Genomic DNA, 23,726 nt, shown 5'->3' with positions numbered 1-23,726 from the left:
CCTTTCTATATTTCTGACAAGGAAAGTGGGAGCCATGGTTAAGAAGTTAACCTGTGATCAGTTCCATGGAATAAGGAGAAGAAAAATATAAAACTGGTTCGCCTGGGATTTTGCATGGTGCTTTTTGTAGGCCAAGAAATTTGTTCGTTCTTCTTTTTGCATCATCTAGTTGTGAATTAATTATTTTCAGGTCTATAAGGAAGCTCTACAGAGAAATCTCTATAACTATCTATCTCAACACCTTCATTGAAAAATAGGTTTATTAAAGTGTCGCATGCAAGTCGTCGTTTCTTTAGGCTTCAGTTGTACCTCCGAAAAAGAAAGAGGAAGAGACACTCCCTCTCGATGGGTCATATCATTGAAGGCCGTTTCCAACCCCTCTTTTCGACTGTGGGCCATTAGAAATCACCATCTCTTCTCACCTTCATCAGTTTGGTCAGATCAAACGCGCCAAAACCGAGTAATTGAGTGTCGAGGGCAACCTAAAAATGGCTGTTCTAAACATGGCGTTGATTGTCTACTTCAACAGAAATACTACCCACCCGCCACAGGGACACTGACAAAAAACATAGCATCAGTAATTCATGCACACAAATAGCATCCAAGGGTCGGCGAGTCGATCTAAAACCAATAACCCGGGGTTGGTGGGCTGGGTGACCCATTAACCTATTAAACTACGTGGGAGGATAAAAAAAGAAACTGTATTTAAATGACCTTAAGACAGCGTGTTCTCTAGACCAAGATCCTCATAGGACATGCATGGTATTGCGGGTAATGTGGGGCTTTATTTACTTTGTCTTCTTCTTCTAATGTAGCAGCTGGAGCACAGCACAGGGATTAGTGGAGGAATGGAGTAATGGTGTATCTTTGGATATACGTTTTCGGTAATGAATCTAAGCCCCTTAGAACAGCTCATCATCCCACCTTTTAACCAATTTAACCCTAAAAAAAAGCCGAAAGTAAACACTCTTTATGATGGCCAACTAGTACTCTTTCCCTTTGTAATCGAACAGACTTCGTTGTAAAGAAAAGGTGTGGATCCACACCATTATGTATGTGAACGGGAAAATAGTACTCATTCTCTACCAGTGATATATATTATACTTGGTTTTCAGTCTTGAACAGTGGCAAGTATAGTTCATTTTGCTTACTGTTCTATTGTGTGAAGCCCATCTTTGAAGTCCTTGAAACACTATTTCTTCTCCTGATCCAAGAGAAAAGAGTGCTGTAAAACATATAAACAATGGCCTTAATGGTGGCCGTCTTATTTGCCATTCTCTTTCAAGGTTATGTGTCCTTGGCTTCCGATCCTGATCCAGTTCGTGACTTCTGCATAGCCAATATTGATTCCGCAACCAACATCCCCTGCAAGAACTCATCAGATGCCACGGTGGAGGATTTCATATTTTCTGGGATCAAATCTCATGGAAAATTCAGTGAAACGGGGCTTGCATCGATTCCTGTCAACGTGAATAACTTCCCGGGCCTCAACACGCTAGGCATGTCACTTGTGCGTGCAGATTTTGAAGCTGGTGGTGTCAATGTGCCTCACTTCCATCCAAGAGCAACAGAGGTTGCGTATGTGCTTGAGGGGAAGATTTATTCAGGATTTGTCGATACGCAGAACAAAGTTTTTGCTAAAGTGCTTGAGAAGGGTGAGGTCATGGTGTTTCCAAAGGGTCTAGTACACTTCCAGATGAATGTTGGAGATAAACCAGCAACTATTGTGGGCAGTTTTAATAGCGAAAATCCTGGATCGATGAAGATTCCTACTGCGGTATTTGGATGTGGAATCAAGGAAGAGCTTTTGGAGAAGGCTTTTGGGTTGAAGGGCAAGGACATCTCCAAGGTGAGGAAAAAGTTTCTTTCGTGTTAGAAAGACTGAAGGCTAGCTGTTGCTCGATCTTAGGTTCAACGGATTAAGAAAAAAACATGTAATGTTGAAACCAGCAGTTCCTTTTTCGATCTGATCAAGAAGGGCTCTCAAACTTCACAATGTTAAGAATCGAAATGCTTGGTAGAAATAATTTTGGCGGATCCTCAGAGATTATACATAAACTCGTTGAAGAATTGATTAACGTTGTATCTTTAGATCCACCTTTTAATTTCCATAATGAATCAAATCAAAGCCTCTTGGCACATCCCATCCCATCTTTATGATAGCCAACTAATGATGTTGCCCTTTTGAACCAAACAAACTTGATTGTCATGAAAATTTGCGAATCCAGTTCAACAAGTAGGGGGCCAAGACTTGTTCACGTCGCATGTTTAACAATACACGTGATTTGTTTAAAAATTTTATTAGTTTAATATCTTTGAGATTATACATTTCAAAGGAGCGAGCATGGAAAGGAATATTGATTATTTGTGTTCTGTTGATGCATCACGCTCCCGTCAATGCTTACCAGTAAAAAAGACAAACAGTACTGCTGACCAAGAAGGAGAATCAAAGCGATAATTATGGCCAGGGGGTCCAAATTTCCTCAAAAATCACATGGTTTTGTACCATCTGCTCGTGAATTAACTATGGAGGTACATTTTGGGCAACGTGGAAGCTGTACTGCTTAAGGAGAATCTTGCTTGTCGTTTTGGCTTCTGACCCTGACCCGGTCCAGGTCTTCTGAACACCACTCTGCAACCATCATCCCACGAGCAAGACAAGAATTCATCACCGTCACCGTACAAGACTTCAAATTTTTCCGCAAAGTTTTAATTTTAAAGTGAGTGTTCGCGAGTTTACTCGAAAAATATATATGATGAAGTATGTATATGATGTATAAAATCAGATTAAAAACTTTAAAATTAATAAAATCAAATTTAATTAGTGTAAAATCAATATGATTTAATCGAGTTTATTAAACTTATGATATGAATCAATTTAGATTCAAATTTAGTCTTAAAATGTTTGCTGACTAGTTTTGCGACATCAGATATATCTCTCAAATTGTATATCGGATCGAGCTACAAGGAAATACTAGAGACATGAAACTATATTGTGGTAAACTTATAGGTCAAATGGAGTGTGAGAACATATTATTTCAGAGGGTCAAAGTTACAAAATAAATTTTGTCGAATCTGCAAAACTAGACCTTCGTGTATTGCTTTGACATATCTAGAGCTACAGGGAGGATTTTGTTGTGATTCAAGATTGGCCGGAAACTAGACATCTTAATATTTTCAACTATATATGATAAACCCAGTAATTCATCCAGACAAGGAAAAACACAGTGTTTGAAATCAAGACTGCAAATAATATATGAAAATCGAAGATTCAGGCCATGTAAAGAAATTTTGTTTTTATTATACTATTTTATTTATTTAATATTGAGTAATTATTTTTAATTTAAATTTTTTATCGCACATTAAATATTGTTTAGGGGATCATTAACTTGTAATCTAAAAAGAATCCATTAGGACTTGATGTGATGGGAAAAACCAGGTTGTCACCAGGTTATTGTGTACCTCTTACCATTTAGTGTCCCCCCTTGTATTAAGAAGTTTTATTCTCATGTTATTAACTTCTTGATTCATATTATTTATCTCTCTTATTTTATTTAGATCACTCATTAATTATAATGTTGTTGACACTTCTTATCAGATTTTAATATAATTTAATTTTTTAACTGGAATTATAAATATATAATTAGTTTAAAAATTTGCTTGCATTTTACAATCCAAATTTACATTATATTTTTAATGCTAACTTAAAAAAGTATTTCTAACAACCTTAAGTGCAATCCACCTTAAATTTGATTTCAAATGTAAGTACCGTTAGCCATGTTTAATTTTTAAAAAATTCCAACACATCCCATGCAAGAATTCATCACTTGTCACAGTAGAAGATTTCATATTTCTTGTGGAAATTTCAGCGAAACAGGGCTAGCATTCGTTACTGTCGATGTGAACAACCTTCCAGGACTAAAAACTAAGGTGTTTCACTTGCTCTAATTTAATAATAATAATAAAAATAAAAAAAAAAAAAACCATCCACAGGCAATCATGTTGGTTGGATTTGTTTACACTAAACTCTAATCTAATTAAAAAATCCAACGGCCAGCCTGCCGTGTACCTGCTATTTAGAAATTCACATAATATCTCACTCAAACAATTCAAAAAATAAAATATCAGATAACCAGAATATTTCCAAGCTGTAATTTAACTTATATGTAGGCTGGTCGCTATGATGCATGCATAGAAACTAATTAATTAAATAATCCCAAAATTAATCACGAGGGTTAAAACATGTATTAACTATAGAGGTACGCTGTTTAGGGTACTGTTGCACCGCCAGAGCTATACTAGTATTTAAGGAGCATTCGACAGATCAAAGTCTACTTTTTGCTTCTAATCCAAGAAAAAGAAAACAGGACTCCAAACGATGGCCTTAATGGTGAGAATCTTGTTTGGCGTCCTCTTCGTTGGCTCCGTGGCTTCTGACCCTGACCCGGTCCAAGACTACTGCATAGCCGTTACAGATTCTGAAACCTACATCCCATGCAAGAATCCATCACTTGTCACCGTTGAAGATTTCATATTTTCCGGGCTAAATTCTACGGGAAATTTCAGCGAAACAGGGCAAGCAGTACTTTCTGTCAACGTAAACAACTTTCCAGGACTAAGAACTCAAGGTGTTTCGCTTTGCCTCATGCGCATCCAAGAGCAACAGAGGCTGTGTGTGTGCTCGAGGGGACATTTTATTCAGGGTTTATTGATTCACAGCAGAAAGTTTTTGCTAAGGTGATTGAACAGGGTGACGTGATTGTAATTCCAAGGGGCCTGGTACACTTCCATAGGAACATTGGAGAAATACAAGGAACACTCCTGGGCATCTATAATAGCGAAAATCCTGGAAAGTCGATGTTTCCAACTGCGGCATTTGGATGTGAAGTGAAGGAAGAACTTCTCGAGAAGGTGAGGGGAGAGTTACATTTGTGTGGAAAGGCTGAAGCTGGCTTTAACTAGCTGACCAGAGCAATAAGTTGCCGCCAATCAACCTGCCGACGATCGATCGAGACCATTGAGTGGTAATTTAAACATTAAATAAAGGGATTGTAGCAGACTCTATTGCTATATTTGAATGCAAGTATTGGCAAGTCCAAAGTTTTAAGCTGTATTAGCAGAATCAAGTTTAGTAGCTTGGTTTCTGTTCCAAGTTGCTGTTTCTGGTGGATCGCACCGAAGCAGCCTTGTAATAATGCAACTGATGAATGCTTTAATGGATCATCTGTATTGCAGAATTTACTGGAGAGCACCATTTTACTTCTTGCATCTTCTTTTCTAGGTCAGAAGCATCACCAAGCCTTTAGTAACCTTGCCATTCAACAGTGGTTCGGATGCCGGTGAAGGCAATTCCTTTCTCGTCCAAGGAAAAAACAAATCATCCACAAACAATCGTTACAAGACCTGTCCCACATCGGGTCGGTGAAAAAACTTGATTTTATTTACTGAAAGAGATTTAAAGAAGATTAAAAAATTAGATAAATTATAGTAAATCCACTCGACTCAGCAACCTAGGTTTTAAGCCTAATTGATCACCAAGTCAAGTCTTTGGTTGGTATTTACGAAGAAATTACAAATAAATAAAATATATTTGATTGAAAAAACAATATAAATATAAAATAAATATATTTATAAGATAGTTTTTGAAATGGCTTTTAATATAATTTTTTTAAACTGTAAATACAAGAGAATATGTTCTTGTCCCAAAACGGCAACGTTGAAGTTTTTTTATTTTATACCCAAAGGCCCTATATTGTTGTGCCTATTAGTCAGCTAAGTAGCCCATGATTGAAGCCCAGAATTCAAGCCCACCTCTGTACAATCCCCCCCCCCCCCCCAAAAAAAAATTCCGTCCCTATAAAAACCAAAATCCTTAAACCCTAACCCCCTCTCGTCTTCTCTTTGCTTCATTAAAAAATGGCGACTTCAGAAATGGTGATTAAGGACATGTACGACGTCGGATTGAAACCTCGTATGATCCGTACGCTTCTAAAAGAAGATGTCCCTGACGATAAAATCCCATTTGATTCTCCATCAAAACTCTCCTGTATTATCTCCTGCATTCAGTCTCACAAACTCTTATCAGAGCCTTCAATAACTGATAACAACAAACAAATCGAACGGTGGAAGTCCTCCGTCAATGATTGGGTCGCTCGCTTGTTGTCTCTTATCAGTAAAACCACCACCACACCAGATAAATGCTGGGCTGGAATTTGCTTGTTGGGGGTGACGTGTCAAGAGTGTAATGCCGACCGGTTTCTGGGGTCTTATGCTGCCTGGTTTGATAAAATGTTGACGCATATTCAGGTATTGCAAGAAGAATTTTGAACTAAAGTTGGTAATTTTGAAATGGGGTTTCCGTTTTTTTTTTTTTTAACATTTTGAGAAATGAAAGAAAATGATACTTGTTTGAATGTCAAAGAAATGATCTTTAGTTCAGCCTTTACAGTTTGGACCTTTTAATTTATTTTTTTCGATGCTAATTTTACTGAAAGATTCTTCGCAAAAGCATGTCCTTGGAATTTCATCCATTGTATGAGTGGATGCTGTTGGTGGGTGCTCCTAATCCACTTCAGGATGTGGTATTGGGGAAGGTTTTCGTAAAATCAGTGTTGTTCTTAAGGAAAGACTTGGTTGTGCTTGGAACTTTTAATTTGATGTTGGAATTGTTATGTTTATGTTTTAAACAGTCACGAGGGGATTCTCAGTTTGTGAAGGTGGCTGCTTGTACCTCGATATCGGATTTGATCACAAGGTAAAAAACTTTAAGCCCTTTTTGAGAGGTCTGGACTTGATTTAGTTAGTGCCACCTATTGTTATTGTTATAAATTGTGAAGATATTGTCTTTGATGAAATAGGTTGGCGGGATTTCCAAATGTGAAAAAGGAGGGGACTTCACTTGCTGGAAAAGTCATTCAACCTGTTTTAAAGCTGTTGAATGAGGATAGTTCAGAGGCTGTATTGGTGAGCTGGGTTCTTAATTCATTACACAACAAATTTTGCTTTCCTGAAAGCTAATTTATTTTAGTTTTATTGTTTTTCAAGTTGGTCAATGGTGTCCAATTCTCTCTGCTGCCAGGGCATTTTCCTTTCCTCCAACATAATTTGATGCCTTTCTGTTGAGACCTGTGTCTTTCTTTTTCTTCAAAACCCCAATCTGCTCACGCTCATGGTCTATGATAGTTGAAGAGATTGATTTTGATCTCTTATAAAGCAGTATTCCCCTTCGCTTTCTAGTTTCAGTTTGAGGATGAAATCAGTCTCAATCTATGGTTAGGGTTTGTTGATGGATACCTTATAAGTTGCATTTTAGCACACTGTCACGATCATGATCCATCTCTAGGATTGATGCTGTCTGTTGATTTATTTTGCAGTCTTCTTTTTCTGACTTGAATTTTCATATATGAACCTCATTGTGAGAGGTGTGCAGGAAGGAGCAATTCATCTGTTATGCACTGTTATATCTTCCTTTCCTGCTACACTTCAGCGTCATCATGAAAGTGTAAGTTCCATAATTCTCCATCCTGGGAAAGCCAGGTAGCATTTTTAACTGGATAGCAATTGCAAAAACATATTTTTCTGGCAGTATAACGTGTTGTGATATAATGATGTCAGTACTTTTGTAGGTTGAAGCTGCTATTACATCAAAAATATTTTCAGGAAAATTCAGTGTAAATTTGATGAAGGTATCTCCTTCCTTCCTTTCTCTAACTGCCCCTGGGATCTGATAAGATAAGCAGATCAGGGCATGGACATGAACATAATAAATTCTGTTTAATTTTCATCATCCAGAAGCTAGCTCATTGCCTAGCATTGCTTCCCGAATCAAAGGGAGATGAAGATAGCTGGATTTCAGCAATGAGGAAGGTTCTGTTATTGGTAAATGGTTACCTAACTGAAATCTTCACCGGTCTAGAGGAAGGTATGTGCTAATGCCTTCTTGGTTGAGCTTTTGCTGGTCTCAGTGATGGTAAGTGGAAAATGTGCTTGCACATGTTGCAGAAACAAAATGGGATGAAGCTGTTAGATTATTGGTTCCGCCAGGAGAAGTTCCTCCACCTTCTTTATGGGGTCAAAAGTTGTTAGAGGATACCTCAGACAAGGAAAGAAAGAGATCCAAGCTGTGTAGTATCTCTATGTTCATTCTTAGCTGTTGTGAAATGCTTACAAATTCATATCCTGTCCAGGTACTGTTGTGCGCTTGATGACTGTTATGACATATTTTTATTCATAAGAGGAATTCTTAATTGTTGCTTATTTAAATCTGAAACTGGGTATGGAAATAAATCAATCTTGTATGTTTGATTAACAGGTTTCAGTGCCTGTTCGCTCATTACTGGCCCTTGTTGAGAGAGTGCTGATGGTCAATGGCTCATTGTCACCAACCACATCATCCTTTGTGATTTTAGCAGAACAAGAGTTCATTTGCTCTGAACTTCCAGTTCTGCACTCATATGCTTTTGGAACTTCTTGCTTTCAGTCATTAAAGGGGATTCGCAGGTAAACAAAGTATTTTCTCATCACTAATTGGAGGAACTGTGCTGTATTTTGTAATGGGTCTACAATTGTGTTTATATCACAACAGATTTGGCAAACCTAGCTACTGTTCTTTGTGGGCAACTTGTAGGGAAATTCTGGACTTTTGGATTTGAGAAGGTATAAAAGAGTAGTTCACTTCGATTAGACTTTGACCATGTTGAGTTGCAACTTTCAAGACCAAATGGTTCCTGAACTTGAAGAAGCACATTGCTTAAGTATCCGGAGCAGCAATTAAAGACAACAGCTTTAAAAGAAGAAAAAGTTTTTTTAGGTTTTGCTTTGTTAATTTGATGGAACAAGTCGGGGAAAAGGTTCCTGCCCATTGCTTTGTTCTTTCCAGCCAATCGCTTTAAGTACCCAAAACAGGGTCCTATTTAGTTGGATGCATGTGTAAACTCTGGCACTTTCCAGAACTTTATGTGGTGCACTGTGCTACTAATTATGCCTGCTGTTATTTTGGTTTCTGTCTTCTAAATGTAGAATATGATTTTCCATTCCCTGAACCTGTAAATGCTGACAGTGCTCTTTTCATTATCAATCTTGGTTATTATTGATATTCACCATCTCACATTATGTTATTTCCGTTTTGCAGTCAACTATTGCCACATGCTGCATATATTGTGAGGCTTGTTAAAGAATATTTTAAGAGATGTGAGTTACCAGAGTTAAGGATAAAAGTCTACTCCATCACAAAGTTGTTGTTGATGTCCATGGGTATTGGTATGTAGCAATTTTTAAGAGTATTTGTCTCTTTCCTGTCTGATGTATATCTGTTATGGTGTTAACTATATAGATTTTGTTGTTATTTTCAATTCAAAAGAATCTAATAAATCATACATCAATGGTCAAATATGGTTGAAGTTCAGTACTGATTGTCCTTAAGAGTGCCAGGAAAATCTTTCAGATTCTTGAAAGAAAGGCAGAACAAGAAACAATATTATGATATTTTCTTGTCATATAATGTGATAAAATATAAGATTCGGTAGGAAATCCTTTTCTCTTTGATTCCATTTTGTGCATGTGGAAATATGTTGGTAGGTTCTCTTGTACTCGAGCATGTGTGCTTTTCTCCACCCCTTTTTATGGCCATATTTCATAAACAAAAGCCCAGGGCCCTTTAAGAGTGTGAGTGTGCATGACTCCCCCCCATCTCGATGTGTGTAAATGTGTTGCTCACAGAAAAGAAGAGCAAGGGAGAGAGAACGTTGTGGAAGTGTGCCTTGAAAGTGTCTCTGTCCTAGCTGTAAGCTCTCTCAAGTTTCCATATTAAGATGTTGGATGGTTAACCTTCCCCCCCTGCATATAACATGCTTTACTATTTTCATATGAAAATTTGTGAGCATTTGACCCTGGATTTCCATTTTGAGTAGCTTTTGTTCATGCATTGAGCCATTAACTCTTTTCTAAAAGACCCAGTGTCTCTCATCGAAATACTTGTGGTGCCGCTGCTAACTTCCAGTCATATTCTGATCAGGAATAGCGATATATCTTGCACAAGAAGTTGTCAACTGCTCTCTTCATGATTTAAATCCCATCGTTGATGGTACATCTTTTCATGCAAATGCAAAATCCGAACTTTTGCTGCCACCTTTCCACAGAAAGAGAAAGCATGGTGCGACTGGATCTCTTGAACAGCTCCATGACAGAATTGGTTTGGAGGTGGAAGCATCCAAGAACCGTCCAACAGCGATTTCTGTGAAGATAGCTGCACTCGGGGCATTGGAAACTCTTCTAACCGTGGTATGGTTATTGCATGTTGTTTGATTAGTGCTTAATATTCTACCAAGCTGCTGACTTTTTGTGCTTTAGTCTAACCTTTCTTGGATTGCAAAATGGTTTAGCATGGGATAGGGTCAAAATAGACCGAGTGTCTATGAATCTTTTTGCCAATAATGGGTGCTCACCTGTTTAGCTTTTGTCAACCCTTACCAAATACATTAACCATCAAAGTGTTACATTTAATGTCATGGGTGTGGTTGCACTAAGTTTGATTATAACAAATCCTTTTATTTCTCAGTACAATTATTTTCTCAAGCTCACAATTTTCTCTTTAATGTCCTCTTAAATCACTGGACTTAAAAAAATTGTCATAGATTTAAGTAAATGGGTTTTAAGATATCCACCCATATCTAATCCCTTTGTTCTCTGTTCTTTGAGTCAAATTATCACTATCCAGAATATATAAAATTGTCATCCAAACACCCTTTAGCAATGAGTTGGTTGATGGATGTGAGTGAAAATTACTGCTCCCACATATTTTAATGGTAGAAAGATGTACCCTCTCAAAATAAAATGTTCTTGTAATATTGGAGTTATAAGGCACATCTTCATTATCCTTTCTACAATGTACTCGGATGAAAAGCCAAAAGTATCCATTATGTGCATTTTTTCTTTGCTTTCACGATCATTTATATTTAGCTTTTGGCTGCTTCTTTCTGTTGTCGACTTAATTGGTGCGCTAAAGATTTATAATAATTTTTGACAGGGTGGCGGTTTGAGATCCGAGTCTTGGCGTTCAAAAGTTGATAATCTTTTGATAACTATTGCAACAGAATCCTGTAAAGAAGGATGGGTTAGTGATGAAAGCAAAACTTTCTTGCCCAATGAATCAACCCTAACATGCTCAGATTTGCAGTTAGCAGCATTACATGCACTTTTGGCATCTCTCCTTTCTCCTTCTCGTGTACGTCCCCCACATTTAGCTCCTGCTCTTGAGATTTTCCGTAGAGGTAAGTCCTGTCAAATTTATAGAAATTCAATTTTTTCCCATCATCCTGTAAACAGCATTTGAGGATGACTTCATGGAATAGCTGTGATCCTCAATTATTTTTTCAAGTGATATGTTTATTATTTAGTGCTTAAATTATTTCAAGATAAACTAGTATTAAGTGGTATGACTGCTCTGTCATTTTTTTACTCTAAGCCCCTACCTTCCCCGCTTTCCTTATACACAGAGTTCTGCTCCAACCTTTTTCTTCTCATTTCTAGATAGAAGCCCCAATGGCAGCATTGTTTCATGGATAATTTTGATTGGTCCTTTTCGTTCTTTCATAGTTGTAACCCAATTTAATGCTTTAGACCATGATAATATCACAAAGCCCACTTGCTGATCACCTAGCTAATTTTTCACAAATGCTTATGGTTTGCTTATAACCTGTTGCTAATCTTGTTGGATGTTGGATTTTTGCAGGCAGGCAAGAAATTGGAACAAAAGTATCTGAATTTTGTGCCTACGCACTCCTAGCCTTGGAGGTGCTTATACACCCCCGGGCACTTCCGCTGGCTGATTTTCCCTCTGCGAGCTCCTTCAATGAAGTTAACCACAGATTCCCAGAGAATATATACTCTGTTGCCCAGAAGCACAGTAATCCATTTTCAAGTGGCGTGCAGGACACAGGACATGGCCTTTCTGATTCAGATGATGATTTGTATAAGAGTTGGCTGGATAGTAGCAAGGAAACAGAGTCTCCAGTGGGTGAAAGTATGGACACTGAAAGGGTTCAACAGGGAGAAAATATTCCCGTGGCTGGTTCATCAGGTGCAAAAAGTCCTTGGAGAAATGGGCACAGCCCAGCAGCTGCTAGCGCAGACATAGAGATAAGGCGTGGTGATGAAACAATGGTTGACTCACAGCAATTGCAAGAATCCATGGAGCAGCATCAGGAATCTTCCAAAGGTGCCTCCATTCCTACTGTTACTGGTGATCCAAATGTTACCACCGTGGTCTTGACAAGTTTTGCTTCGAAAGATGATGCATTAAATTCCAGGGATACTGAAATGGCATCACTGCAAGCCGTTGTGGCAGGTGAAAGTGACGGGCTTGCCACCAAAGATGGAAACACGACAACCTTGAGTGCTCAGAAAGGTACGACATTTGCTATTGAAGATGATAATCAATCAACTGATTCTGTCCCTGATATTGTGGATGTTGATCCAGATTCTGATTAGGAATTAGTATAGGAGTGTTGACAATGTATTTGTATCTTATAACAATCAAAAAAGGATCAAGCTGAGTGATGCAATGCGAAATTTTCCTCATGTTTCAGTTTCTACTAAGCTGTTGAACTGCTGGTCCAAAAACAATCAAAGAAAAAAAATGATATGATCTCTTCGTTTACGGCTCTTTATTCCTTCTCTTAACTGTCAACTTTCCCAGAAAGCAGCTTGCTTGTTTCCCTTCTTTCCCTCAATATTTTCTGTTGGTATGACATGCTGACAACACATGTTATTGGAGTTTTCTTATAAATCTAGCTCCACTCATCAGATGTCACTAATTCTGTTTTGTACATTAACCTTAGCAAGCTCATAATCTAGTCAAAGCTTTCATCTTGCCCGACACCTAAAATTTCAGGTTTAATTATTTTTAATAAAAAAACATGGTTTTGCTCCTTTTAAAAAAGAGTTACTGTAGTTCACTTAGGTAGCGTTTGGGACCGTTTTCCCAAAAAATTCAAAAGTTTTTTTTTTTTTTTTTATTAAAATTTAATATGGTTTGTACTTTTTAGATTATTTGATGTGCTGATGTTAAAAATAATTTTTAAAAAATAAAAAAAACATCATTTGACATACATATCGGCATGAAAAGTTATTTGAAAAATAACCACCATCACACTGCCAAATATGTTCTTACTCAGATTTAAATTAAGTTTGATTAGTTTAATCAGATCACTAAAACTTTAATTGAGTTAATTGAATTTTACCGAGATATTTTTTTTTATATTTAAATTAAAACTATATCTAAATTATGAATCATGTTTCCAGGTTAACTTTTTAAATTAGACCAGGCAAGTATGATTAAGACTTGGGATTTTCATTTGAATGTCTTGAAAGGAGTGTGATCTTGAGTGTTCTTTTGGTTAACCTGTTAAAGAAATATTAGATTGAATTTGTTTTGTGTTTTTTTAATTATTTTAACGTGTTAATATTAAAAATTAAAAAATATTATTTTAATATATTTAAAAATAAAAACTAATTTTTTAAAAAATTATATATGACGGACCAAATGCATGGTAATTGTCTATTTATGTAGCACAAAACACATGGAGCCAATATTTTTTGTTTTTGAATAAAGTCTTGGTCAGTTACCAATATACATAAGCAACATTGTAAGTCAATATTGGAGTGCTGGGCTGTTATAGTTTGACTATTCAAGGCGTGACCAAATGTTTTGGCTGCAATTATTGATCAGTTCATCTAATTTCTTCACAATAATTATAACTTCAAACACCTGACTGACTCCACCACTATCATTGATGCAGTAAATTTTTTTTTTTTAATATTTAATAATTTTTTAATTATTATAATCAGCTTTTATATGTCAAAATTAAATACTTTTATATCAATTGCTAGAGGGATTAATTAATTATATTTATGTTAAAAGAAGGAAATGGAGAAAGAGAGAAATGAGCCATTTAAACACTGAAATCACCTCTACCAGCAACAGAAAGCAAGCATCAGACAAAAATAAAAATCGTAAATTCCATGCAACAACAGCAGGAAAAATATTAAATTATGCAAAGATTAGTGACAATTCCATTAATATCTGAATTAAATAAAAATTTATAACCTTCACCAACCTCACTAAACTATTTATTTATTTATTAACAATGCCAGTGGAAATTGCACGGCATCTGGGTCCAATTTGGTTGCTTAATTTAATGAATTTCCTTCTTTATATATACAAAAACATGGCAAACAGGTCAATCGATATAATCAACAAGCTTTTATACTAAGATTTGGATTATTCATTCACACATCTACGATATGAAAATGTCAATAATTTCTCATTTTTTTTTATTACCCTCTCCACTCGGGATATAAGAAATAAAAATAATAGAAATAATAAGATATTTAGCTGAAAAAATAAAAAATAATTATATATGAATTTTTTATTTTTAAAATTAAAAAATATATTTTTCATTATCTTCATCAGAGCACATGATAAAAGCCTAATTTGCTAATTCATCACTCAAAAATAAAAGACTTCCTAGAAAGACAAATACTAGAATCCATTTTTAATGCACTAGCTCTTTTACAATTTAGCCTCTATAGTTTATCATAAATAACCAACTAGTCCTTATACTATTAAAAACAACTAAACAGTCTCTTGACTAGCTTAACTATCTTAAATGCAACATGTTTTTATTTTTTATTTTTTTTTCCAAATTTTTTTTTTCTGATCAGAGTTTTCTATCTCGCCTTCTTCTCTCTCTCTCTATTTTCAGAAAAAAATAAATTAAACTAAATAGAAAGAGAACATTGCATTGACAAAAAGGACAAGCAGATTTTAAAATATGATGATTTAATAATAAAACATGAAACTATAGGGCTAATAAATAAATATTCTAAAATTATAGGGACTAATTTATAATTAGTTCTGAACAAGCATGACACCTTGGAAAGTCCGAAGTCCAAACATGAACGCAGGCCAAATAAGCCACCAATTTCTGGTTCTTAACCGGCTCTTCTCTTATTTATATTGCAAACTTCCCTCCTCTCCTCTTCAGCAGTTCAGCCAACAAGAAACCATAAAAAAAAAAAAAACATTAATAAGATCACCATTTTCAGATCCTCAGATCTCTGTTCTGGTGCTTTTTTTCAATAAAGTTTGAAGCTTTTTGAGGATTATTATCAATGGCAGAGAAATCATGGGTGAGGATGGTGACTGCACAGACACCAACAAATATAGCTGTGATAAAGTACTGGGGCAAGCGAGATGAGACCTTGATTTTGCCTGTTAATGATAGCATAAGTGTCACTCTTGATCCGGCTCATCTTTGTACAACCACAACTGTTGCTGTTAGTCCTAGTTTTGACCAGGATCGGATGTGGCTCAATGGAAAGGTAGTCTTTTTTCTCATTTTTCTGTTTCAATTTGGTTGCCGTGGAAGTTCTTGATGGGATTTCAGTGGGTTTAATGACTCATTTAGATAGTGAATTTTTGTGGGTTCTCCTTGTTTTGTATGTTTAATGGTTATTTGGGACCTGGAAAGAAGGGAATTTACTGGATTAAGCTTTACAGTCAGATTCTGTTCTCATGAACTCTTTCCTTTTCGGAATTGGACGTCAACATAGCAGAGAATTTCTTTATTTGAAACCGTACTGTTTAAACAGATTTTGGAATTGCATGTCAGCTTACGTAGTTCATAAAGTCATGTGGTAGCGTTATCGTGATGTACTTATATCAAGGATGATGAGCATAAGAGAGGAAGAGGGCTAACTTGTTGTGTTGAGAATCCTGTGTGATTTATCATCAGGGAAAACTTTGATGTGTTTTTCATTGCATCCTATTTGGTTGTTGAGAAAATGTGAGGAAAGGAAAAAATTGATTGAGACCTGATACAAGATTTGATATTGAAAAGATGGACATGGATCTAGATTGGATAAAATTTAATTGCATTTCAATTTCCCTGTAAATGAGACAATTTGCTAGTTATGGTTCTTTGTAGCTAAGCAATGTGTAAATGGTTGCTGGGTTCGTGTTGAAATTCTCTACCTCACTGCTGACTCATGGCACATTTGGTTTTTGCTGGTTAGCGTAGGAGATTTCCCTTTCTGGAGGCAGGTACCAAAATTGTTTAAGGGAAATTCGTGCCCAGGCTTGTGATGTTGAGGATGAAGAGAAGGGTATCAAGATTGCAAAGAAGGATTGGGAGAACTTGCATGTGCATGTTGCTTCATACAACAATTTCCCTACTGCTGCTGGACTGGCTTCCTCTGCAGCTGGCTTTGCTTGTCTTGGTAAACATTTTCCCTGAATTTTCCTTGCTATGTTCACCCCCCCCCCCCCTTTTTTTTTCTTTTTTATGGTCGGGCCTGTATTTTTAAACATAATTTCTGTCTACTTCATTGAATGGTTGTGCTGGACTTCACATTTCTGAGAAATTCTTGTGAATGAACAATCCGAGTTTCGTATTGTTTAGAAAAATAGATGCAATTCTTGCTCAATGCTTAAATTTATTCAGAATCCTCTAGTCTAGCTTTATCATGGATGGAGCTTGGTATGTGGAATGATTATTCATTAATCGCTTTTGTTGAAAACACTCACAATAAAGCTTACTGTATATGATTATGGGGTCCATGTTGAAATTGACCAACTTGGCATATAGTTTTCATGAATCTGCCAGCTAGCTTTTCTGGATTATAATCACTGATGTGTACACATTTTTTTATATAGAAGCTCATATAGAAATGCAACAAGCTAGACAGAAATGCTTACTATTAATGAAGCAGTTTTCAACTTCGAGGAGCCCTTTTATTGTTTTTTCTGCTTTATATCTGCAGGGCTGTAGTATCAATTGCAATCTTGTATGGGACTGGAATAATTTATTCATCATGACATCATCTGGTTTTATCTTCTTATGTAGTTTTTGCCCTTGCAAAGCTGATGAATGCAAAAGAAGACAATAGTGAACTTTCTGCTATTGCAAGGTATACCTTAATAGCATAGGCATAATTTGAAGTGCTTGGTTTTATGTTTTTTTTGTCTTTACGTCAATAATTTTGAGTAGCATGAAACATTTTTTCCCCCCTAGAATTGTATTCTTCATATGCAGCTGCTATTTACATGTTTCATTTATTCCACTATATCCTCATACAGCTGTCACCACCAACAAATATTTATTATTCTGAATTCTGGCTAGATGCATCTTTGCTGATACCTAATTGCTTGTTCTTGGCTTACATCAATGATAGTATTTGATAACAATGATATCTTTAAGTAATTGATAAGTTGGTTTATAGGGAGCTGTCTTTAAGTAATTGATAAGTCGGTGTATTGGGTGCTGTCTTGACTTATTTTATAGCCCAGTTATATATTTAATTTAATCTGTCAATGCTTTTCAGATATGAGTGATTCAAGCATGCTAGTTGCTATTAACATTTGATATTTTATGAACATTGTTTCTTGGAAAGGTTCTTGCAATGTTTGATATTTTGTAAGCTTTGTTTTTCAGGCAAGGTTCTGGCAGTGCCTGTCGCAGTTTATTTGGTGGATTTGTGAAGTGGATCATGGGAAAAGTAAGTTTGATTTCGAGGTTCATCCATGGAGCCTTCTGATTAGATTGCTCTGTCCCATTTTGAGCAATTAATTATGATGCATTGTTTTTTAATATGTCAAGGCTGAGGATGGAAGTGATAGCCTTGCTGTTCAACTTGTAGACGAAAAGCACTGGGATGAACTTGTTATTATTATCGCTGTGGTATGTTTTCCCCCTTATTTAGAACTCGTGAGTCTGAATTTAGTTTGAGTTGCCTCTGGACTCTGGGAATAGCGGTCCTGAAAATACATTTGATTTTTCTTTGTCCTGTTGTTTTAGTAAACAGACTTGTGATTTTGTTCTCCAGGTAAGTTCACGGCAGAAAGAAACAAGTAGCACCACAGGAATGCGGGACAGTGTTGACACTAGCTTGCTTTTGCAACACAGAGCTAAGGTGCTTTTCAATGCCCTTAATTCAATTTCTTGCAACTTCTCTTCTTAAGCAGTTGTCTTTCTTCAATTGCAAAAAGTGCTCTTAGCAGTTGAGATTTTTAGACATAAATGGAGCTGGAGCCCTATTCTGAATCTATTCTGGATGATAACCATGCTTTGTGATTTGCACACTGCCTTTTCCTTGCTGTTCAGATTTAGATTTTCTATGAAATTTAACCCTCTTTTCCCTTTTTAGCTGTCTTCTGATCAATGCATTCTGAAATTGTTTGAAATTTATTTAACTTTTGGTAATATCTCCTTTCCTGTTTTGGACTAAATAGGAAGTTGTACCAAAACGCATTAAACAAATGGAAGAAGCCATAAAGAATCGTGATTTTGGATCTTTTGCACAATTAACCTGTGCAGATAGCAATCAGTTCCATGCAGTCTGCTTGGATACATGTCCCCCAATATTCTACATGAATGATACATCTCACAGGCAAGTAAAGTTTCTCGATTTATGTGACATGAAAATTTAAGCCTCATCAATTATTTATTTATTTGCCTGTTGAGCCCTTCACCAGACATAGAGTTTAGTTTTAATGTAGTGACTATATTTCAGGATAATCAGCTGTGTTGAAAAATGGAATCGCTCAGAAGAAACACCTCAGGTTTGTATTTTTTTGCTATCTTTTTTTTTTTGTTTGTTTATATACGCCACATTCTAGGAGCTTAACTTAGAAGCAAGTTCCAGATAGAATGTCATGGCATTAACATCGTTATTTTCCAAAAATTTGATCATAGATGATGGTCAAGCTTGGGGCACAGATGATTGTATAGGTGATTTAAGGATGATAGCATAATAAAATTGCCTTCTCAATTGTCTAATTATAGTATTTAGTTTTCATTTGTTCTTTTTGCAAACATGTTCTGTACTATTAGCTGATCCTGCGTGGTTCCTCAAGTACAGATATACTTTCCTGCTGTTGCTGAAATATCATGAGATAATTTATTTGGTATTGGGTTTTGTAACTGAAAATGTATCACTTCATCATATCAAACATGAAGCTTCTTTTCACTTGTGGCTTGTGCTATTTTACCTATCCGTAATGACTTATCATAACATTGTTTTAATGCTTGCAACCACTTCATTTGTTGTTGATTTTCCTAAAATAAAAAATAAAAGAAAAAAGAAACAAAATGATAGTTAGAATCCTACTGGCCCTGCCAGCTAATTGTCACAGTTTCCAAATGTGTAATGGTTGGCTAATGATGAGATTTCCTTGACAGGTAGCTTATACGTTTGATGCTGGGCCCAATGCAGTTCTGATTGCACATAATAGAAAGGCTGCTACCCAGTTATTGCAGAAGCTGCTTTTTTACTTCCCTCCAAGTTCCGATGCTGATTTGAACAGGTATATTGTCTTCCAATGTCAAGGTCACAAAAGGATTTTGGTGCAATGTTTTGGAGGCTATGCATGATTTATACAACCCCATCAATCAGTTTTCAAATAATCAAACTTTTTTTCCTCAGTTATGTTATAGGTGATAAGTCCATACTAAAAGATGCTGGGATTGAAGATATGAAGGATGTGGAAGCTTTGTCACCACCTCCAGAAATTAAGAATGCCCAGAGAAGCAAAGGAGATGTCAGTTATTTCATCTGTACGAAACCTGGTAGAGGTCCTGTTTTGCTCTCTGATGAAAGCCAGGCTCTTCTCCATCCTGAAACTGGACTGCCCAAATGAACTTAGGAGCACATTTAACTTTTCTTGCACTTCTGTACTTTTTAGTCTTGTTGACCAGAGTTGGACACTTCTGTGACCCTGAAGTGTTTCCACTGTGATGATTGTTTGCAGTAATTAAGGGTTACTGTGAAGTGATTCTCTCAACTGTTCCGCGCAAATTTGCAGTTAATGCTGCTTTTTGCCTTGCATTTGTAATTTATTTTATATTTCAGTCCATTTAAGTTATCGGTGTCAACAATGAATAATCTGTCCGTTGCTCCTTCTAAGCTTCTTTCAGCTGTTAGCATTGAATAGTTTTTATGATGTTTCCGACATTTTGTATCAGTTTCTGTTATAAATCAATAAATTCTTGGTTTACCTATTATGTTTGTTATTTATCTTCATTTTTGCCAGTGTGCTGGGATTCCCGACACAATTCCCCTTAAAGGCTCCAAAGATTCAATAAATTATTGGTTTACCTGTTATGTTTGTTCTTGATTCTGTTTTCTTTAGCTTGCCGGGCATGCTATTATGCTGGGTTTTTTTTGGCTATACTGTGGTGTTAGATATTCCAAAGCTGATCTGCCCCGCATTCACAGCTTAAGCCACTTCATCATTGGACTATCTAATGGAAACGCCAACCAGCTAATGCTAAGCTGTGAAATGTAGTGTCGAAATATAACATTTTTGCAACGTGACCAAATCTCAGTTACAGACACATGGTTTGTACAGCAGAAAGACATACAAAATGTTTGAACATAATCAGGGATGCACTGTTCACCCACCTAGCCCTACAACAAATAGGATCAATCCCTTCCTAGAAAAGGAACCTTTAAAATCTGTCCGAAGTTCTGTGGGATTGCGGTGAATAAATGTCCAGCACCAGGGACCTCATGGTAGTCAATCCATGGAAGTCTTTGGGCAATATATCGCTGCAAGCTAGAAGGCACCATTATATCTTCATCACCCTGCCATAGATGAACTGAGCCTTCATTGTTAGGAAAAGGATTCTCAAGATCCATGGGATCAAATTCCCACTTCCCAAATCCAATCATTAAGTCTCGATGTAAGGATTCAAACACTCCTTGCAGCGTTGCTTGTGGCTGTATAAAAAGAGAGGGTACAAAATTCCAAATGAGATAGGGTTTATAAGAATTCTGTCACGTTACTATCCATTCGTGGATGAAAAACAAAGCCTATCAGACTATGGCAAGATTATGCATGAGATGATCGAATATCTTTTTTCCGCCTCCACTTTCAGACAGAATTTATTAAGATACTCATGGTTTGTGATTCATTTCCTTGTAATGAACAAAAGAGAGTAACAAGAAAATGAAGTACCCTGTTGCTTCTCTTCTCTGCCATCATGGGTAGGATTTCTAAATCCTGGCGGGATAAAATATCAGTCTTCATGGATATAGCAGCTGATGCAGGAAACCATTTCTGAGTGTTCCACCAGTAGGTGAGCCACGGAGTATGGTGAGCAACATATAATGCCCAATGATCCTGTCGAATCTGTCGGTAGTAGGCTTCTGCTGATAAGTTCGCAGGAAAGCCAGGCCACCAATAGTTGACAACAGGAGCAATCAGTGTCGCTCCTGATAGCCTGGAAGAAACAAGAGCACATGATTTGAAGCAAAAAATAACACCAGACAGAACTGTGAGGCAGCATATCACAAACAAATCTCAAGCAGATTCCTGATACTAGAATACACTTGAGAACATTGACAATTATTTTTCATAGCATGCTTTACTTTTTTTTAATTGAGTTCTTTTTTGAAATTACTGCATTTTTTGATGCAACATCCCGCATTCTGAAAGTTGGCAGAAGATCCCCAATGTAGCAAATTTACCAGAATTGCAAGTAAAACAGTCTCACCTATGAGGGATGTACTTGAGGCAGCCCCAAACCACTTGGCCTCCCATGGAGAATCCCACCACATAAAATTTATATCCTAGTCCTAAATGATCAGCAAGCTCTTCTATATCTAAAGCTAAACTTTTAGGAGTTCGCCTGGGATCTGGATCGCTTTCTCCGTAACCTGGCCGATCAAAGGACACAAAGTACAACCGCAGCTCCTCAACAACATCCTGAAAATCATCACATAAAATGAGGGGTAAAAGTTAGATTTCTCCATCAACAAATACAATCTCTTGACCAGTGAAACCTTAAAGAGTTCCATTAAAACATTAATTTAGAAATAAATTACCAGAACGGGTTCTGTCATACTCATCATATCATGTTTCGTAGAGGCAAAACCATGAACAAGTATGATCTTAGCTTTGGCAGTTTCTTTAGAGACGCCATGCTCCTTGTAGGACAAATGCCTCCCATCCCTCAGCTTCATTCTAGGCGCTGTAATGGGAGGGCCATCCAGGGTTCCACAAATCTTTGGAGGTGGTGGCTGGGTGGCCTGATATGCCCATACCGCCAACCCAAGAAATAAGATCACAGTAACCTCCTTGAACATCCCTAGGAAAAATGAGAGTTTTTTCACAAGCTGGGCCATGAACTTGGAGAAATTTTCATCAACTTGATACTGACAATAATCGACCCAGATTAATCTGATTGTTACAAATTATTCTCAAACACAGCTAAATTATTTTGTTTTACAGCATATCAACCAAAAATCTGTTTCATTTAACAGGCTAATTATCAACATTAACAAAGACCAAAACACACTCTCAGTCATGAAAGACTCTTCATAAATTTATGGGAAATATGTACTACTCCAAAGATCTTGGAAATTAAGAAACAGTCATACTCATCTTGGTATCATATTATCCGTTTCTAGCAGAGAATTAAGCAAGCGTTCAAAGATGAAACAAACAAGAGAAATAAAAACAGTGAAGTATCTTATTCCTACTACATTTCTTATCTCTATTGTTTCAACAAAATAAGATATCCATCCATCCAAACTCTACATTGCAAATGTAGCTAATGCTTCATACTTGTGAGAGTAAAAAACATCAAGAAACTTGAGAGGGAGACATAACAAGAACCTGAGAAATTAACAGCCTCCCCAGTAACTGTGTGCGCGAGGGAGAGGGAACCTGCCATAAAATAAAATGAAAAGTTTCTTCTTTTGAAGCAGCTAGTGCAGTTGCTTGCTGACTTCCACCACATTTTATAGTCAAATTTTCACTTGGTATAATGATGAAAGGGTATCAATTATCTACTGTAAGAAATGTAATTATTTGATACTGGTTGTTTTTTAAATAATTTTTCGTGTTAAAATATATATTAATAATATTTTTATTTTTTAAAAAATTATTTTTGATATCAATATATTAAAATAATTTAAAAATATTAAAAATATATTAATTTGAAATTAATAAAAATTTAAATTTGTTTTAAAAATTTTTAAAACAAAAAAATAAACATACGATTAAAATAAATAATAAAATATTTCGACCAGATTCAAGATAAACGGACGTACTATTTGTGGTTGAAAAAGACCCCTCTGACTTGTAATCTCCCCAACCACTTCTTCAAACCTTATGTTCACTGATGGAAATTATAAAATAAAGATGTTTTCCCAAATATAAAAGGAATCATCACATACTATTTTAGAAAGCAACTCCAACAATATTATTTTGAAAAAATAAAAATAAAACAACATTGCTCTCCATAAAAGTTTTTTTTAAAATTCATTGTAAATGATCTCTTAATTAAATTTAACTAGACTAATCAAGTTTTATTTTAAATCCTTAGATTAATTAAATTTAACTGAATAAATATTCAAAATAATAAATAAACAAAACATGGCATCTATTTTATTTTATATCAATAAATTATCGAATAAATCCTATTATTTATCAAGGATGGTTAAATAATTATAGTAAAAAACATGATTTAGACTTTTCTATAACGATTTCATTTGATAATAATGTTATTTAATATAAATTTTTTTATTTAAAATTATATTAAAATAATTTATTTTTAATATTAGAATATCAAAACTATAAAAAAATAAAAAAAAATATTAATTTAATATTTTTTCAAGATAAAAATATTTTTATTAAAAAAAAAAACATAAATGTGAAACAC

At 35.8% G+C, this 23,726-nt stretch overlaps 4 protein-coding genes and 1 pseudogene across 4 annotated transcripts; 4 read left to right on the top strand and 1 right to left on the bottom strand.

Annotated features, from left to right (window-relative positions):
* The first annotated feature begins 118 nt into the window (after positions 1 to 118).
* On the top strand, positions 119 to 2,239 carry LOC118060076 (germin-like protein subfamily 3 member 2). The gene has a single exon (XM_035073199.2). It carries the CDS (start codon positions 1,244 to 1,246, stop codon positions 1,874 to 1,876), a length of 633 nt encoding a protein of 210 aa, XP_034929090.1. The 5' UTR covers positions 119 to 1,243; the 3' UTR covers positions 1,877 to 2,239.
* Positions 2,240 to 4,363: 2,124 nt separating this feature from the next.
* On the top strand, positions 4,364 to 5,244 carry LOC118059803 (germin-like protein subfamily 3 member 2; annotated as a pseudogene).
* A 632-nt stretch (positions 5,245 to 5,876) lies between these two features.
* LOC118060074 (uncharacterized) lies at positions 5,877 to 12,650 on the top strand. Its single transcript, XM_035073196.2, has 12 exons — positions 5,877 to 6,306; positions 6,690 to 6,754; positions 6,858 to 6,963; positions 7,430 to 7,501; positions 7,626 to 7,685; positions 7,792 to 7,921; positions 8,002 to 8,186; positions 8,312 to 8,499; positions 9,131 to 9,258; positions 10,013 to 10,278; positions 11,024 to 11,267; positions 11,729 to 12,650. Exons 1-12 carry the CDS (start codon positions 5,917 to 5,919, stop codon positions 12,484 to 12,486), a joined length of 2,592 nt encoding a protein of 863 aa, XP_034929087.1. The 5' UTR covers positions 5,877 to 5,916; the 3' UTR covers positions 12,487 to 12,650.
* A 2,319-nt stretch (positions 12,651 to 14,969) lies between these two features.
* Positions 14,970 to 20,057, top strand: LOC118060072 (diphosphomevalonate decarboxylase MVD2, peroxisomal). The gene is made up of 10 exons (XM_035073192.2): positions 14,970 to 15,381; positions 16,080 to 16,278; positions 16,905 to 16,968; positions 17,493 to 17,556; positions 17,658 to 17,738; positions 17,884 to 17,970; positions 18,290 to 18,447; positions 18,571 to 18,619; positions 19,239 to 19,363; positions 19,483 to 20,057. Exons 1-10 carry the CDS (start codon positions 15,172 to 15,174, stop codon positions 19,694 to 19,696), a joined length of 1,251 nt encoding a protein of 416 aa, XP_034929083.1. The 5' UTR covers positions 14,970 to 15,171; the 3' UTR covers positions 19,697 to 20,057.
* A 282-nt stretch (positions 20,058 to 20,339) lies between these two features.
* On the bottom strand, positions 20,340 to 22,821 carry LOC118060073 (uncharacterized). The gene is made up of 5 exons (XM_035073193.2): positions 22,679 to 22,821; positions 21,886 to 22,148; positions 21,555 to 21,766; positions 21,017 to 21,281; positions 20,340 to 20,778 (listed from the first exon to the last, which is right to left on the bottom strand). The coding sequence occupies exons 1-5, from the start codon at positions 22,800 to 22,802 to the stop codon at positions 20,482 to 20,484; spliced, it is 1,161 nt and encodes a 386-aa protein (XP_034929084.2). The 5' UTR covers positions 22,803 to 22,821; the 3' UTR covers positions 20,340 to 20,481.
* Between the last annotated feature and the right edge of the window lie 905 nt (positions 22,822 to 23,726).

Source organism: Populus alba, chromosome 10, assembly GCF_005239225.2.
Source record: "Populus alba chromosome 10, ASM523922v2, whole genome shotgun sequence".
NCBI lineage: Eukaryota > Viridiplantae > Streptophyta > Magnoliopsida > Malpighiales > Salicaceae > Populus > Populus alba.
The sequence above is the reverse complement of the archived record's forward strand: the minus strand, read 5'-3'. Positions and strand labels throughout refer to the sequence as shown.